This window comes from Rhinolophus sinicus, chromosome 10 (assembly GCF_057876585.1).
Source record: "Rhinolophus sinicus isolate RSI-liver-muscle chromosome 10, RSI-T2T, whole genome shotgun sequence".
Classification (NCBI taxonomy): domain Eukaryota; kingdom Metazoa; phylum Chordata; class Mammalia; order Chiroptera; family Rhinolophidae; genus Rhinolophus; species Rhinolophus sinicus.
Window position 1 is genome coordinate 17,276,772 of NC_142510.1, and position 18,452 is coordinate 17,295,223.

The 18,452-nt window shown below is 57.7% G+C and overlaps 1 protein-coding gene across 3 annotated transcripts in view; it reads left to right on the plus strand.

The window, feature by feature from the left end:
- The window catches only part of SBK1 (SH3 domain binding kinase 1), a 49,252-nt gene extending 34,006 nt beyond the window's left edge, over positions 1–15,246 (plus strand). For all 3 annotated transcript variants that reach the window (XM_074322971.2, XM_088801401.1, XM_019754731.3), the window contains exons 2-4: positions 9,074–9,306; positions 10,707–10,909; positions 11,735–15,246. In XM_074322971.2, coding sequence (XP_074179072.2) covers positions 9,081–9,306; positions 10,707–10,909; positions 11,735–12,568 — 1,263 coding nt within the window. In that variant the 5' untranslated portion in view covers positions 9,074–9,080 and the 3' untranslated portion in view covers positions 12,569–15,246. The remainder of the gene's footprint in view (positions 1–9,073; positions 9,307–10,706; positions 10,910–11,734) is intronic.
- The last annotated feature ends 3,206 nt before the right edge of the window (positions 15,247–18,452 follow it).

Below are 18,452 nucleotides of genomic sequence, written 5' to 3' on the forward strand. Positions count from 1 at the left end.
GAGCCTCAGCACAGAGGAATCTACATCTGGGGCCCTCAAGAGTCCTCGAAAGCCTCAGCCTTCCCTCCCTGGCTCTGCCCTCAGCCTCACCCCACAGACAGCGGGGGAATGCCTGGGGGCTGGACTCCGGGACTGCGAGTGTCTGAGTGCAAGCTGGGTCGAGGTCCTGCTGTCTCTCTCCTCCTCTCAGGCCCTGGCTGGAGCACCTCACTCAGTGGAAGGTCCTCACTGGGGGCTCCAGGACCCTGCACAGTGCCCCCCTCCTTACCTCCACCCTCATCTCCCGCCCCTCGCCCTTACCCACCACCCTGCAGCCATGCTGGCCACCTCGCTGTTCCCTGAGCAGGGCACACCCCCCACCCCCCGTACCTCTGCCAAGAAAGCTTTCCCACCACAGGATCCACACGCACGCAGCCTTCTCCTCACCTCTCCCTGCTTTGTTTTCCCTTCAGGGCTTCTTACTGTCTGACGTACGTATGTCTCTTATGTATCTTACTGTCTGCCTCCAAACTAGAATATAAGCTCCTTGCGGGCAGGGCTGTTTGTTGGGCTCATGAATGATCACAGCTCCAAGGACTGTGCCAAGCACATAGTAGGTGCTCAACAACAAATACTTATTGAATGTTCTGGAGCGAGACATATCTCTAAGCCACGTCCTCGCTGTGTGACCCTTGGTCCTCCCTTCTCTGAGTCTCAGTTTCCTGAGCTGGAAGGGATATACTGTAATGGGAATTATAATAGCAGCTTCTCCTAAGATGCTTGTGAGGTTTAAATGAGTCAATATACATAGACATATAAAGTACTTATACTTTGAGTGTTTCATAAATGTTGGCTATTATTAATAATACTTTAACTGGCACCGTTATTATCCCCATTCTACTGATGAGCAAATGGAGGCACAGAGAGAGAAGGCAACTTATCCCAAGCTTCTGGGCTCTGGGCTCCATAGCTAGGCTGCATCCCTATTCCATTCCTCTATTGGGGCTCAGGGCAGGGAGAAGAGGTGAGGGCTGTGTCTGGGGAAGGGCTGCTCCCTTCAGGGAGCCTCTGCTCACCCAGCCATCTCTCTAGTGGACAGTGGCCACTTGTTGTCCACTGCTAGACCCCCGGCCAGGGCCCCAGGGGCTCTCCGCCCTCCACTCCTGCTGATACCTCTGAGTGCTGGGCTGTCCCCTCACCCAGGCAGCAAGGCCCGTGCCTCCTCCCGTACCAGCAGAGGCTGCCACAGGTAGGCTGGGAGGGGTGAGGCCACGGTTCCCATCACCTCACAGTGCCTGGCTGGGGAGGAGGGCCAAGGAGGCTGGTGAGCCTGTTCCATCCCTGGGTACCAGCTGTGTAGACAGCGTCACAGGCTATTAATAACCACCAGGATGGGCCCCGGGAAGGGCAGATTCTGCCAGCTAGAGGGAGGCTGAGCAGAGGCCGGAGCCAGAAGCCGAGCCTGGCAGCAAGGGAAGCCCCAAGGTTGCCCCGGTGGGGACGGGAGTGGGAAGAAAGTTGTTCCCAGTTTCTGCTGCTCAATCTTGGGAAAGCCCCAGCTCTTCCTCTGTCTTCTCACCTGGGAAATGCGGCAGCTGGGTCACATGACCTCCCAAGTCCCTTCTGGCTTTAGCGGGTTCAGGGGCCACTGGAAAGGCATGTTTGGAAATGTTGCCATTTATTTAACTGATGGACACTTGGGTCGAATCCAGCGTCCCCAGCCCTGGAGGCGCGGGTTCTGATTCTGCAGCACTTCCTCCATCCTGGCTGCCTCGCCTCCCCCACCGCCTCGCATGGGCCTGCCTGGGTGCTGTCCACGCCTGTGGTGCTGAACAGTGGGGCCGGAGGGAGGCCTGCGCTGCAAACCAGAGACCAAGAGCAGAGAAGGGGGAGCTAGAGCGGTGGAAGTTCAAGGTTCAGTCCCTGGCTCTGCCTCTCCCCTGCTGAGGGGCCATGAGAAAGTTGCTTAACCCCTCTGAGCGTCAGCATCCTTATCTGTAAAATGGGGTTGCTATGAAAATTGAATGGCAGCAAACATGTAAAGCGTTAGCATGTTGAGAAAATAAGTGATAATTTTTACTCTCTCATTCTAGAAACAGTAAGCATAGTTGTTAAGCTTTTGGACATTGCAGCGATAACGCCTGGATTTGAATCCTGGTTCTGCCACTTACTGGATAATCTTGATCAGGCGACATGACCTCCCTGTGCCTCAGTTTCCTCTTCTATAATTTGGCGTGAAGAATAGTCCCTGTGTCATAGGATGCAGTGAGGATTGGATGAGCTAATTCATGTGAGGCAGTGAGCGCGTGACGGGTTCCCTCAGAATTAGCTATTATTAGCACTTTCCTCTCTGTTCTTCTTGTCATAGCACCTCCAGCCTCTGTCCAGTGACCAGTGTTACTCCCAGCCGCTTCCATCGCTGCTGTGCTTGGGGCGGGGGCGGCAGACACTCTGGCCTCCAGCCCAGCCCTGCCGCGGACTTTCTATGTGATTTTGAGCAAATCGCTGTTCTCTTCTGGCCATCAGCCTCCACAGCTGTAAAACGGAGCTGACGATACCCCCACACAAGCCCCCGGGAAAATAGCTGTGTGCCTACAGGGTCACATTCAGGAAAAGCCACGATATAAAAAGTTACAACTTCCCAAACATGCAAAGAATTATTCACCCAGTATTTGTCACAGCCTGGCTAAGTGTCAGAAATAGCAAGATGATGAAGGCACGAGGCCGGCTTGCACGGAGCTCTTGGGTTTCTCGCTGAATCGGTAATCCCCTTCCAGGCTCATTCAGGTGCACCTCCTCCAGGAAGCCACGCTAATCCCCACTGCCAGTGCCCTGACCATTGCCTCCCTGGCCTCTGGTTACCTGCCTCCCTAATTTGTAGGCTCGTACCCTCTATCTGCTGTACGTCACTCTGACCTCCTTGCCCCATGCCAGCACCAGCATGGTGCTTGGACTGGACTAGACACGCGTATGCCATCTGCAGGCTTTCGGTTGCAAGTTACATCAACTCAACTCAAACAAGCTTAAGCCGAAAGGGAAATGTTTTGATTCATGAAACAAACGTTCAGGGATGTAATTGGCTTTCGGCAAACCTGACCGAGGCATTCAAGGCCATCGGAAATCTCCCCATCTTGCAGCTCTGCTTATCTCTCTGTTGCCTCATTCTCAGGCAGGCTTTCCTGTCCTGGTGGCAAAACCAGCCCCCAGCAGTTCCAGGCCTGTGTCCCCCAGCCTTGCAGCCCGGGGGTCAGAAGGCCTCCCTTTCCTGATAGCTACAGCAAAAGCCCTAGGGCAAGACCTCAGTGGGTCACCGTGGGTCACATGCTCGTCTCTGAACCAGTCACAGTGACCCAGTGGTGGGATGGGTCCCTGGGCCTGGCCTGCCCCGCAAGCCAGGGTGGAGACAACCCTACTGAACCACATGGGCCAGAAGAGGCCATTGCCTGAAGAAGGGGAAATTGGTGCTGAGCAGGAAAAAACGTCACAGGCCCATTCAGGACAGCACTGAAAACGCGTGAGCTAGGCAAGAGCCAGGTCCGATCTGCTCTCCAGAAAACTGATCTGACCACGCGTCTAGGGGGTTGGAGGGGAGGAATGGGGAGGCAGGCAGGGGAGATGTGGGGGTGTGCAGAGCTGACTCAGCCACGCAGGCGAAGGGAATGATGCGCCAGCCCCTTACTTTACAGAGAAGCGAAGTGAAGCAGGTGAGAGGGTGGAGGGGCTCCCTGTCTCCGCTCGGTACCTGCAGTCCCATCTGGGGGCTGCTTTCTCACAGTGACTTGTAGTAATACCGACCCAGAGAGGCGACTCACCCTGGAACAATCATCCCTTCAATGGCTTCCCTCCAGGCGGGGGCTTTGTTGAGGATCCCCTTGGGGTTTGCCTGTGCTGAGTAAGGGACAGCATAGGTCCAGGGACCGGAGGGAGGGGACAGAGCATCTTAGAATCCAGGAGTGAGAGTCAAAAAGGTCTGACTGCCATTGCTTGGTCTAACCTCGCCCTCCACTGATCACGGATTCCCCGACTGACAGGCATCCAGTATCTGCCTGTCAACCCCACACACACACCCCACCCATGATGGGGACTGAGCACCCTCATTCTGAGCTGCTGTCTGCCTGAGTCTGCCTTCAGAAGCCACGAAGGATAGAGCGCTGGGATCTGAGGCCTGGTAGCCTCAGTTCAAATCCCAGCTGTGCCAATGGGTAGCTCTTGGGCAAGTCACTTAGCCCATGTGCCTCAGTATCCCTGCCTATGAAATGGGGGTAATTGTAGCAGTGTCTGCCTCCAGGACCTGTGATTGTTCAATGATTTAATCCAGCGTGTTAGCACAGCACCTAGCATATGATAGATGCTCGATCAGTATGTACCAGTGTTATTATTCTGCCACGAGACAGGAAGGGACAGGCCCCCTGGTTCTCAGGCTGGCCATCCCCCATCTGCTCCTTTTATTGGATTCTTGTCATTTGGCTCCCGGTGTTATTACCTTGTCTGGCACACCTGGCAGTCGGACACACTGGGTTCACATCTTACTCTTTTGCTCACTTGCTCCATAACCCTTGACTGAAGTGGTGCTCCAGCTTCTGTAACGAATAAGCCCCTGCATGGCAGCCACCTAACACAGCAGAAGTTTGCTCCTGGTTCAGCTGAAACGCAGAGCGGATCGTCATCAGCAGGAGGCCCCCCACACACACACACCCCGGCTCCCCCTCTTGTGGCTCCACCATCTTTTTAGCGTCTTGGAGTCTATAACCAACCCAGCGTGCCGAAGACAGAATGCAGAAACTCCCCGTTCTTCAAAGCCCCAGCTTAGCAGGGACACACGTCATGTCTGTTCACATACCTTTGGGGAAAGCCAGTCCCGGGGCCATACCTGGACACAAGGCAGGCAAGACACAGTTCCCTGTTGCCAGCAACGGCTCTGTATTACAGGGAAGGGAACCGTTTGGTGGACAGTTGGCTGTGTGTGCTGTAACCGTAGTTTGCACCTCTCGCACTCTGTGCTTCGTCTATAAAATAGAAAGCATCAGTTGATTGTGGCCACGCCGCACATTTACTAAAATCACTGAATTGTGCACTTACTTTGGGAGAATTTTGTGCTATGTAAGTTATACCTCAGTTAAGCTGTTTTTAAGAAATAGGAAGTAGGTCTCCCCTTCCCCTCGGGACTGGTGAGGACTCAGTGACTGAAGTTTTGCCAACCTGGCACTGTGTATATGTGGGCCCAAGGGGTTCCGAAGTAAGCCTGAGTTGGGTTATGCGTTGGGTGTAGTTTTCATAGGGCACCCAGCTCGAGGGGCCTGCCAACAGGAAGCCACGCAGTTCAGCCTTGTTTCTTGCTGGGGAAACCCTCCCCCACTTGTGGGGCCCTGCCAGCATGTGGCAGAAGACCCCACCCCCAGGGCCAGAGCCTCTGTGGTCAGAGCCACAACTGCTGCCATGAAAAGTGGGTGACACCCTCCTGCCTTCCGCAACAGAGGTAGGAAACCGAGGGCCTCCCTTGGGGCCACCGAGGACATACATTGAAGGGCGAGTCACGTGGGGTCCCCTGGGTGTTGTCAGCTTGAGTGTGAGCAGAGGCAGTGCCAGCGCCCGGGGTCAGCCAGGGACCTCCCCACATGCTGCCGGGAGGTTCACCGCCACCAAGCCCACAGCGGCTCCTCAGAGCACAGGAAGTGACGGTGGTAAAGGTAAAACTTTTAGGTCACGTTCCCTGCTGATGCCACACAAATGCCTTCAGGCACTCAGTGGGGCAGGTGTGTTGATTCGCTCTGGGCTCCAGTGCCCACCTGCAGAGAGCAGCTGGTCCCCACTGCCTGGACCGCTGTGAGGACTAAGCGAGTTAATACACTGAAGCAGCTCACCGGGACCCACGCATGCGTGGCTGAGGCCCTCTTCCAGCCTCAGTTTCCCGCTTGGATACTGAGGAGTCTGGAGGAGAGGCTCCAACACGCTGACTTGGGAAAACATAGTAGTGGAAGCGCCAATTCTCGAGCCATCCCAGCGCGAGCTGTCTGCTCTTGGGCACGTTATTTGGTCCCTGCACCTCTCTCCTGCTGTGGGGGTGACAGCACCCCCCTCACGGAGCTGTGAGGGCGAGAGGAGTTCATCTCTGGAACAAGGCCTGACACGCGCGTACCATGTAAGTGTTAGCTGCTGCTCTTATTATTATCATTATTTTCTTCATTGTATGAGGTGGAAACTGAGGCCCAGAGAAGAGCTGTGACTCGCTCAAGGTCACCCAGCCAAGCAGTGGTGCACGTGAGGTCAAGGCCGAGCCTGCTGCGCCTCCTGTCACGTGTGTCATAACTGGGTCAGAGGCAGCGTGTACCTGGGGGGATGACGCAGCAGCAGGGACAGTGTATGGATTGGTTCCTTGTCACCACTGACACCTTGCAGAGAACAGGCCTGAAAGGGAAAGGAGGGAGGGGGCACTGGGATGACCCCCCAAACTGGACCCTAGGAACCAAGGGAAGGGATGAGGGCGAGTTGATCTGACGTAGTCCCAGCCCTCGGGGCTCATGGCGTGTTGATGGGGACAGATGGGAAACCGCTGAGAAGAACCCAAGATATTCCCCAGGAACCCTGAGAGAGACACACCCTCTCTGAATCCTGGGGCGGCAGGCAAGGCTTCCTGGAGGAGTGGGACCTGAGGGTAATGAGACCCCGGAGTTGGGGTGAGGGAGGAGGTGAGGGCAGGCAGTGGGAACGGTGCAGGAGACGGAGACAGGCAGTGCCGCTCCGTGTTCAGAGTATGAGTGGAGTCTGGGCTGCGGGGCAGGTGTGGGGCCCAAACCCACCCCTGCCCGGTGCCCACCCAGGACAACTCTGAGGCCAAAGCAGCAGGAGGAGCCAGGCACCATCAGGGCTTCTAGGTCAAGGTCCCAAGACATGTGGAAACAGACATGAACTGTTGTGGCCAAAGCCCAAAGTGCGAGCGTTGCACACCTGTGTACGCGTGCCTGCACACACGTGGCCCCCCCACCTCAGCAGCCCTGGGGGTCCACACACATCAGAAGCAGGGCAAAGAGGACGTGTACTCATCAGCGCCCCTCGGGGGAGCCCCACTTCCCAGAAGGACCTGGCACACAGCCTCAGCGCCCCCCGCTGCACAAGAGCCATTGCCTCGCCTCGGGATCCGCTCCCCCAGGCAGTGGGTGGACCCCTTCCAGTTCTGAAACACGGGAAGAATAGTGGGGGGTTGTCACCCAATTCAGCCCAGGTGGTGGCTGCAGCTAGAGGGGCCAGTGCTGTCCAGCCCAGAGCTGGGGCTGCATAGATTTGGTGACGGTGCTATGGCAGGATCCCACACACATGGTGACACAGGGAGGGGATGCAGGACCAGGTCTGGGAAATGAGTTAGAGACACCGAGGCCGCTTGTGTTGCGTTTCAGACGGATAAGAGAGGAAAACCAGCAGGCAGAGTTCTGTCAGAACAGACTCGTTCATGAGCGGAGGGGAAGGGGACTGAATGGGGAGCAGGAGCCTGAGGAGGCAGGAGGGGCGGGGGGAGGGCTCCCTGCTCCCCAGCCAGCTGGAGGACGCGCAGATGGAGTTCCGTGTGGGGCTGGGTGGGAGGCCAGGAAGTTCCCTCCTGATGTTTCTCTCCCTGTGGAGTGGGAGGCTGGGTCGTGCAGAGAGGGAAGGGGAAAGCAGAGGAGGAGAGGAGGGTTTGGGGTGGAAGGGGAGCGGCGGGGATGCCAGGCCCCTGCGCCAAGCCTCTGGCCACACTCAGCCAGAGAATGACCACACCAGTGAGAGAACATAGCCACAGCTGACCCTGACCGTGATGGAGCACGTACTGTGAACCAGGCACTAAGCATTTCATGTCTGTTAACTCACTGAATCCTCACAACAGCCCAGAGGGAGAAGGGATTCTTCTATCCTTTTTAATCGACGGGAAACTGAGGCACAGAGAGATGAAGTGACTCATTAGCCAACCAGCTAGCAAGAGCTGGGATTCAAACCCGGCTGTCTGGCTCCAAGTCTTCTTTCTCTTGGAGCCATGGGTGGTCCTGCAGGGCTGGCTGTGGAGTGCTGGGTGACGCACCTGGGACCGGAGGTAGGGGGAGTGAGGGGAGGGCAGAGGAGGCAGGCGGTGGGGCCAGCCTGTAGGGGCTTCTAGAGGGTTCGGCACAGCCTCCTGCTCTTACACAAACAGGCTCACAATACACGCATCCCTGCTCCTGGAAGCTCAGCCACTCAGTCTAACCCTCCCCTCATCAGACAGACAATCAACGCATGCCCCAGGACGTTCACTGCCCCCCAGGCCCAGACTCCCCGCTGCAGCTCTGTCCCCCAACACCATCTGGAGGCAAACTCAGCGCCTCTGAGGGGTGGGTGCTTCCAGGAAGCCCACCCAGCTTGTGTGGACGCTGAGGGGTCAGGCAGGCCGTGAATGGGGAGGCCGGGGCCTGGCGGGGTTCTGGGACCACAGCCATGCTGTGTGTACCTGAGCGGCGTTGCGGGGTTGTGTGTGGTGGGTGTGCACCAGCCTGCCAGTTTTCTGAGGCTACAGGCCTGCGGTATTTGATATTGTGACCTCTGCCCTCTGGCTTCATCTCCCCACCCTTTGCCTTATTTTCTCTGCAGCCCGGATCACCTTTTCTCACAATATAGAATTCCTGTGTTCACTGTGTTTATCATCCATCCCCCCCAGAACGGAAGTCCCCTAAGGCAGGGTGCTTACCTGTTCGCTTAGTGCTGTGTCCCCAGGGCTCTGAACGGCCCCTGAGCAACTGGCACCTGAGCAACCACAGGTGTGGTTAACACTTGTGAATGGATGCATTCGTGTGAACTCAGTCTATGGCATGTCTTTGTGTCAGAATCGTGCCTGACACTGTGTCTAGATGACAGCATGAGACAAACAGGCCGGTGGTACCCAAGTGCCGCGGGACTGCTGCCTGGCAGGCGCTTGCTCAGCCTGAAGCTTTGGGGAAAGGTGATGCAGCAGAGATGCTTGTCGCCCCCTCGTGGCCATCTTGGGCCTGGCATCCAGCCTCTGCCCCAGGGATCCTGGCTGCTGGGGCGGGAAGAGGTGGGTGAAGGAGGGGGCCCTGGCCTGATACCACACTCTATGCCAAACACCCCACAACAGGGAGAAGATGAGCGCGGGCTGCCCAGAGCCCGAGCCACCCCACTCCTTGCCCTGCTGTGGGCCAGGGGCTGCCCCTGGACTGGGTGTAGGCGTGCCCCTCCTCACAGAAGACATGCAGGCACTGACCCTCCGAACCCTGGCTGCTAGCGACGTCACCAAGCACTATGAACTCGTCCGCGAGCTGGGCAAAGGCACCTACGGGAAGGTGGACCTGGTGGCCTACAAGGGCACAGGTGAGTGTCTGCAGCGTGGCTCGTTTGAAGGCTAGGGTAGGGACTTCACTGGGCTCTCGAGTGCTCTCTGCAGGGGTCAGGACAGCAGGACACAGAGTGGCCCAGGGAGGAGGAGACCAGGCAGATGGGACAAATGAGGAACCTGGGGGCAGAGCGCCCAGACTGGAGGGTGGGCTGCTTGCAGGACACCCAAGCTGCCTTTGGGACGCCAAGGGGATGCAGCCAGGGGCATCTGGAGCTCAGGAGGTCAAGGTCAGGGCTGGCAGTGATGTTTGGGGCATCACCAGCATATCAGTGATAGCTGACCCCAGGGAGAGGGCAGAACTAAGGGTGGGTTCTCCAGAACAGGGCACTGTGCTTAAAGAGGGGTGGGAAATGACCCTGTGAGGATGTGTGGCCATGTCCCTTTCTCAGGTGAAGACACAGACCCAGAGAGAGTCAGTCACTCAGCCAAGGTCGTACATAGGGTCTGAACGAGGATGAGACCCCAGTCATCAGCTCCAGAGCCTTCTGGCTTAACCACTGAGCTTGATGCCTTCCCCACAATGTAGGCTCACAGCCAAGCCCCATTCACTCAGTCAATCAGGAATGGGAGCTGCATGGGCTACCACAGCTGCACACAGCTGGGGCAGGCAGCTCTGCCAACTGAGAGCAACCAGAGGAGCACTAGACAGGGTCACATGAGCTTTGCCACTTGCTTGCTGTGTGACCTTAGGCAAGTGGCTCAACCTCTCTGTGCCTAGGTTTCCTCCTCTGTAAAATAGGGTGGCATTAGCGCCCAGCTCATAGGGCCATTATGAAGAATGAGTTGTGAGTATGAATTGCTGAAGGCAAGGCCTGTGGTAAGTGCTCTGTGGACACACGCATGTGTCACACAGCTATGTCACCAGGTGGGTACAGGTCGGGCACACGCGCCCTGCAGGCCCTCACCTCTCAGCGTCTAATTCCTTCCTATCCATTCATCCATTCAACAAACATTTGTTGAGCACCTACTATGCGCCCAATGCTTGTGGCCACTGGAGAAACAGCAATGAACAAGACAAAGGCCCCAGCCCCCAGGAAGCTGTGTCCCAGTGGGGGCAGACAGATGAGATCACTAAGGACAGAGTACATCAGGAAGGACGTGTGAGAGGGTGGGGGCGCAGCGGGCGCCCTCCTCCAAGGCTGCAGGCTGGGTGCCGGAGGCCCGGCCTGACCCTGACTCGCCCCATGGCTTCTGACAAGTACGTCCGCCTTGTGGGGTCTGTTTCCTGTAAGATGCCTGTAAGCTGAGGACTGTAAGCCGTGCCCGCTGGGCCCCCTCGTGCCCTGTGGCTGGGACAGGATGTGCAGATGCGCGTGGGGATGTGTCGGGTCCAGGAGGGCAGGGAGGGGCGGCTTCACCACTGTTGCCCCACCAGGCACGAAAATGGCGCTGAAGTTCGTGAACAAGAGCAAGACCAAGCTGAAGAACTTCCTGCGAGAGGTGAGCGTCACCAACAGCCTGTCCTCCAGCCCCTTCATCATCAAGGCCTTCGACGTGGTGTTTGAGACCGAGGACTGCTACGTCTTCGCGCAGGAGTTCGCCCCGGCCGGGGACCTGTTTGACATTATTCCTCCACAGGTACGCGCGGTGGGCGCTGAGGGAGGGGCCCCAGGAGTCAGGCCGCTCATTTAACCGATGAGTCTTTATTGAGCACCCACTGTATGTCAGTCACTGTTTGGGGGCTGAGGACTCATAGCCTACAAGGCCAGGGCCTGGCTCCGGGCCTATGGGGGACACAGACACTTGGCAATAAGCCACGTGACAGACCGATGAGCTCTGGAAGGGAGCAGCCCGAGTGATGGCGGAAGTCCATCTGCAAAGGACCTGGCGGGGGGGGAGGGGGGAGAGCAAAAACGGTAGGCAGCAAGGCCACCAGAGGTTTCCCAGACGTGGGGCCCTGGAGTGGGGACAGTGCCATGAGCATTCCAGACACTGAGCTTTGCAACGGGCCAGCGCAAGGTTTGACTCTGCTCTGCCGCCTACGGGATAAGTGACAAGGCCTCTGGGAGCCTCAGTATCCCTACCAGGGAAATGGGCGCTGTGAGGAGCTGAGACAGCCCTGGATGGGGCTATTAACGCAGCACCCGGCCCACAGCAGGTGCTCAGTACCCCGTCAGTCGCTGCAGTTATTGGGGGGAAAGAGGGGAGGTGAAAAACGATGGGGCCAGACAGGGAGCTGGAGATGCCCAGGTAGGGTGGGGGAGGGTAGCCGGTTCTAAAATGGGGGCGGGGCCACAGGCGAGGCCAGGCCCGGCTGGAGGTAGGACCAGGGAGTGGGACCGGAGCGGCAGCACCAGCTGGCTGGTCGTGGTGGTGGTGGAGGGGTGAATGGAAGGAGAAGCACCGAGTTGGGGGAGGGGCTGTGGCCCTGAGCTGCTCCCCGTCCCTGTCCCCTGGCCCCAGGTGGGGCTCCCCGAGGACACGGTGAAGCGGTGCGTGCAGCAGCTGGGCCTGGCGCTGGACTTCATGCACGGGCGGCAGCTGGTGCACCGCGACATCAAGCCGGAGAACGTGCTGTTGTTCGACCGCGAGTGCCGCCGCGTGAAGCTGGCCGACTTCGGCATGACGCGCCGCGTGGGCTGCCGCGTGAAGCGGGTCAGCGGCACCATCCCGTACACGGCGCCCGAGGTGTGCCAGGCGGGCCGCGCCGACGGCCTGGCGGTGGACACGGGCGTGGACGTGTGGGCCTTCGGCGTGCTCATCTTCTGCGTGCTCACCGGCAACTTCCCGTGGGAGGCGGCCTCGGGCTCCGACGCCTTCTTCGAGGAGTTCGTGCGCTGGCAGCGCGGCCGCCTGCCCGGGCTGCCCTCGCAGTGGCGCCGCTTCACCGAGCCCGCGCTGCGCATGTTCCAGAGGCTGCTGGCGCTCGAGCCGGAGCGGCGCGGCCCGGCCAAGGAGGTCTTCCGCTTCCTCAAGCACGAGCTCACGTCTGAGCTGCGGCGCCGGCCCTCGCACCGGGCCCGCAAGCCGGCGGGGGACCGCGCGCCGCCCGCGGGGCCCCTGCGCCTCGAGGCGCCCGGGCCTCTCAAGCGCACGGTGCTGACGGAGAGTGGCAGCGGCTCCCGGCCCTCGCCCCCCGCTGTCGGCCCTGTCCCGGTCCCCGTCCCGGTCCCAGTGCCCGTGCCCGTGCCCGACGCTGGCCTGGCCCCGCCGGGGCCCCCTGGCAGGACCGATGGCCGCCCGGACAAGAGCAAAGGGCAGGTGGTGCTGGCCACGGCCATTGAGATCTGCGTCTAAGCCGCTAGGCCGCCCTCGGGCCGGCGTGTGCACGCAGCCCGGCCAGGCGCTGAAGGCGCCCTGGGCCTGCGCCAAGCCCGGGGTGTTGGCCGTAGCGACACCCAGCAGCCCCTCAGCGGCAGGAGGGAATAGTGCTAGACTAGGCAGGACAGCAGGCCGGGCGCCCCCCCAGCCGCGGGGCTGGCAAGAGCCACCAAAAGGCCCCTGGCCCGACCTGTGTGGCAGGGGCCTGGCCCACAGCAGCCAAGCCCCGCAGACCCGAGGATTCAGAGGACCCCCCCCCCCCAGGCACACAAACACACCAGGAGCCAGGAAGCTTGTGGGCCGACTCCCCGACAACTCCCTGAACCCTGAAACCCTGACCAGTTGCTCCTGACCCTTTGCACCCCCTGGCACACCATCCTGCAGCCCCATCCCAGGTCCTGCCCTCCTGCCCCCTCCACACGCGCCCTGGGTACAAAGGGACTGAAGTGTTGGGGCAGAGAAGGGGCATAGGGCCCCTGGGCGCTGGCTGCAAGGAGGACAGTGAGCTCAGGGCTTGTGTCCTGCCCTTCCTGGGAGGCTGCAGGGGAGAGGCCAGGCCCTCTGCAAAATGTAGCACGCGTCTGGATATTACAAAATGTGTGCAGGCACAGGCCCCAGGAATCTAGTGACTGCCCCCAAGCCCTTCCCCTATGAGGACACAGCTAGGGAGGAGGGCAGCTGGCCTCAGGCCACACGGCTGCTGAGGTAGTGCTCTGGCACCCCTCCCTGTCCTCCCCAGGGGACAGAAGGGCTCCCCGGGCAGAGCCCTCAGCTGCGCCAGCATCCCTAGGGCAGGGAAGGGAGCTCAGAGCCTGCAGTGGGACCCAGCTCCCTGCCAGCTCCACCTTCCCCAGGCCCAGGGAACCTCTCAGATCCTCTGTCTTTGATGCCCGGCCCAGATGGCGGCCTGAGCTTTGGCGGCAGCGACGTGATTTGTGCCAGAAATTTCTCCTGGGTTTCTGCTGGGGTCCAACATGTCAGCCTCGGGCTGACCCTGTCCTCACACCTCCCACAGTTCTGGTCCTGGAGTGTGCCACTGTGGTTATGAGAACGGGGTGCAGAGGCAATGTGAGGGCCGTGAGTGCTGGGCGTGTGTGCAGGGGGAGCGCCCAGAGTGCGCGTGTGCACGCAGCCTTGTGTGTTGACTGACTGCGTCCAGAAGCCTCAGTATCTTCGCCCTGCCCTGGGATGCTCACCAGGCAGCTGCCAGAGGGCACCCAGGCCTGCTTTTCACCACACCCCTCAGGGAATCGGCTAGGAGGCACCTGCAGGTTGGTTCAGGCCCTCAGGCAGCAAAACAGAGGAGAGGAACCCAGCCTCGGCCGGCTCCCTCGAGCCTTGCCCTCTCTGTGGAGGCCTGGGACCCCGCAATAACCTCAGCCTGGGAGAGGCTGCTCCCTCTGCCTGGCAGTGCCCCATCCGCCGTCCCTGGCCCCAACGCCAGGGGCCCTCCTGGGGTCTAGGCCATTTGAGGGGGCTCCTTGATGGGCCTGGCTGTGCAGAGGGGACCCCAACTACCCTCTGGCTGGGAGCCCCCACCTCCCCATTCACCCCTCATTCCCACCGCACAAAAGGGCTATAGGTCCCCCTATCCTGCCTGGGTCCAGTTTACAAACAGGTTGCCCCAGGGCCTGGCCCCCGCCTCCTTGGTGTGCCCACTCCTCTCAAGACCCACCTCTCCAGCGGGCATTGGGGCCCTCCACACGCCAGGTAAGTAGCAAACCCCTCCTCCGACTAAGGGCCAAGGCCCCCCCTCCCTGTCCCCGGCCCACCTGGAGCCCATCCGGGCACCTCTCCCAGTCGCAACTTCTTTTGCCTTAGGCCTCTCGACATCCTGTCTCCTGCAATAACAAGGAAGCGAGATTCCAAGTAGATGTCCCTGGTGTGCGCCCTCTCTCTCTCTCTTTCTCTGTTGAGACCCTCGTCTTAGTAGCTAGGATGTTAGAGCTGGGAAGGGACTGTAGTTATGTAGCCCAGCCCTGTTTTCAGAGGCACCGACGGGGCAGTGATGGTCTGGACCCTTCGCTGTCAGGGCCCCACTGCTGCCTGTGCTGGTTGGGTTGGGACCCTTTGCCCCTTAGGAGAGGTGTTGATCACAGATGTTTACCTCAGTTTATGTCATTGTTGAAGAAAATAAATAAATAGCAAAAAAGTTAACACCATAGATATGAAGACTTAGAAGACACAAAAATTCATGAGCCCCCCCCATGATTCTTCTGTGAAGGTATGTGTGTGTGTATGTGTGTGTGTGTGTGTCCCAGCCCCTGTGCCCCCCACACTGCCCCTCTTCCTTCGGTGCTTCCCAGAGGCCCCTCTGAGCTGGCCTGTGGGGTGTGGGGAGCCACCTGGGCAGGGAGCAGAGCCACAAGTTAGCTCGAGGGTCCCCACCAGGCTCCTGAGCGGAGCCTCAAGGCCACCAATGCTCTCCAAGCCCCACGCTGTGGCCAGTGGCACAGCTGTGGCTGGCTTCAGCATCCAGGCCTGGCTCAGGGCCTGGGTGGAATCCCAACTCGGCGCCCTCATGTATTACCGCCTCCCCCACCACGTGTTTGTAAATACTCTGCCATCCTTTGGCCCTGAGGAGGTTTTTAAATGTTATTTACTTCTCTAATCATGACAATTGCTATAAAATAAACAGATGTTTAGAAAAATTACCACTGGGTGGCTGTCTTGTCTCAGGTACAGGGTAGGAGTGTACACAGAATTAGTGGTACCTCGGTTTTCTAACGTAATCCATTCCGGAAAACCGTTCGAGTTCTGGAACGTTCGAAAACCGAGGCACAGTTTCCCCATAGAAGGTAACGCAAAATGGATGACTCCATTTCAGACCTTTAAAATCAACCCCTAAAACTGCAAATTTAGCGTTAATTTTACTATCCAATGATACCATAGATCCATAAAATTTATGGCGCTCGTAAACCGAAATGTTCATCAACGGAGACGTTGGAAAACCGAGGTACCACTGTACCCTGGGAACTGCAAACGAAAGGTGTTATAATGTGGGTCTGCAGAGTCTGACCTCAGCCCCAGAGCAGGCGCCAGCCAGGGCCTGAGCAGGAAGGAACAAGGACCTGGGTTCTGGGGATGGGGAGGGAGGGGTCCCTGGCCTGGAGTCCCGTTTGGAACCCTTCCGACTGGGCAGGAAAAAGTAGCAAAACCCCGGAGAAACAGAGTGGGCCTCTCAGCAAATATTTACCTAGCACATTCCGTCTACCGGGCTGCCTACTAGGGACCCAGAGACGGCAGTGAGCCGGCCCGGTGGGGCCCCTGCTGTTCTTGGCAGCTGGTAATCTAATGATGGAGCAGACATTACCCACATCTACGGGATGGTGTAATTGGGAAACTCATCGAGTTTGGAGAAGTCGGGAGCCCCCAAAAACCGAGCCCAGAGGATCTGGGGTTCTCTGGGCCGCAGGCAGAGCGGGCGGGAAGAAGCCGCATGGGCGTTGGCTGCAGAGGCAGCAGGCCACACGAAGCTGTCGGCGGGAATCGGGCAGGCTGCAGGCGTCACGATTCCGCATTCACTGAGCAGGTATGTCTGACCTGCTGTGTCACTCACCACCTACTGTGGTATCAGCTCCGCCTTCAGATACAGGTCTACCCAGCATCCGAGCTGTGTCACCGCCTGCATCGCCCCCTCTGCATGCAGCCATCCCTTGCCGGCCGGTGACAGTGGCTCCTCGCTAATGTCCCTGCTCCTCTCCCGAGCCTCATTGGGCTCTCTCAGCACAGCAGGCATTGTCTTTTCTGTCACTCTGTTCCAACGACGCTACAGTACTCCCTGCTCCACCTGAATCAAAGCTGAAGTCCTTACTGCCGCCTCCAACATCCCGCCTCACCTCTGCTCCTCCCCTGTGCTGCCTCCAGCCACAGTGGCCTCTAGGCCAGCCAGCTGTCACTTGGGCCTGTGCCTCGGTCTCTCCCAAGCCTTGTTCCAGTGTCAGCCTCCCAAGTACATACGTGGAGCAGAAGGTACATGTATGCTCTGCACCCCAATACATTGTGCTCTGCACTCAGCGTCCCTCCAGCTCTCCCTGCGCCCAGAGAGGAAGTTCCATGAGAACAGTCCGTGTGCGGCCAGCTGCTACTCCCCTCCCGCCCCCTGCCTGGCACATGGCAGGTGCTCCATAATAATTTGTTGAATGAATGAATGAATGCCCAATACTATTTCAGGGGCCAAGGATACATCGATAAACAACACAGACGATCTCTATCCCCTGAAGCTTTCTATTAATAACAAGGAAAGCAGACATTAAATAGGTTACATAATTATCTATGAAATAGAGGTGGGGGGGGCAAATAAGAGAGAGAGAGAGAGAGAAAAGAAATAAAAGGAAAAAAAATCCAACCAGACCAGATCAGAAAGTGAAGGATTTCTACCTAAGAGTTTGATCAAAACCCTGTCATTTCAGAACGTCTGCCACTTGTCTGCAATGAAAAGAGCGGCTAGCTGGAGGCAACGTTCCCTTTACTTAACATAACATTTTAATGGATTGTTAAGGGGTGTAGGGGAAATCTACAAATGCAAACGCTTCCTCTAAGTGATGTACAAATACCACCTCTTTGTAACTTCCCAGGTGCCAGAGAAGGCCAGCCCTTACCACTAGGGGGCGTTGGTTTTCTGTTCCTGCCTGTCACTCAGCAGCAGGGCGGACCCCAGGCGTCTTTTAGGGTGACAAAGCCATCCTCCTGCCAGGACAAAGGGGTTTGACCTGAAGGGTTTCCAGCCTCTCCCACACACTGTATCAGAAGTAGACAACCCCCCCGTGATCCCTTAGGTTTTTCCTTTAGCATGGGTCACCTTCCCTTGATCAGGGGGATTTCCTCCTTGAGGTCACTTAGTGTGTCCTTTCCTGCCCATCCTGTTCAGTCCAGACTAACTCAGTCCATCAAAAAGGTGCGTATAACATTGAACTTCAGAAGAGAAGGGATTGTATTCGTGATTACTTTTTTTTTTTTACCCAAGATGCTCCTTGAGCCCTAAGCAAAATTTCCCAACTCCTCATCAGTGACAGCTAAGCGTGCCCAGACAAGGGGCATTGGAAGTGGCAAACTCAAAGGTTGCATGACACCCTTCACTCAGGGCATCAGATATCTCCTCTCAACTCACATCGCTGAGGGAAAGACTCCCTAAACAACATTTCTCTCTCTCTCTCTCTCTCTCTCTCACATGTGAAGCTCCGCCCACCCATCATCTAGTGCCTGGTTCACAGTGGAAACGTGGGCATAAGACAAGTCATTGAGAAGTACTTACTGGCAGCTGAGGGGAAGAGATTTCATTCCCCAGCCTTGGGTTACTGGAGCTTTGGGGCAATGGAGAAATTGAGGGGTTTCCTTTTGGAGACAAAAAAGGGCATCATACAGGGATAATTTGGCTGTGTAATTCGCATACTACATTGTATGCTGGAAATTGCTAAGAGAGTATAGCTTAAGTGTTCTCACCACACAAAAATTCTGAGTGAGGTGATGGATATGCTCATTAGCGTGACCGTGACCATTTTGCAGTAGACACGTGTACCAAAACATCAAGTGGCACACCTTACGTGTACTTGTTCATATTTCCTCAATAAAACTGAGAGGCAGGCGGCTGGGCACAGCCTGATTCAGGAGACAATGAGCCCAGCCTGTAATCCTCAGAGACATCATGGAGGGCCCTGGTTGTCCTTAGGATGTGGTAAGGGTCCAGTTATTCTCTTTCAATGTTAAAAGAAAATAGAGGGTGACTGCAGAAGGTGGAAGACTTGGGCTTATATTTAATTAGTTGTGAGAAGGACCATGAGATGCCCATGAGAATAATATAAGATGTAGTGGCGGCGGCCGGATGGCTCAGGTAGTTAGAGTGCAAGCTCTGAACAACAGG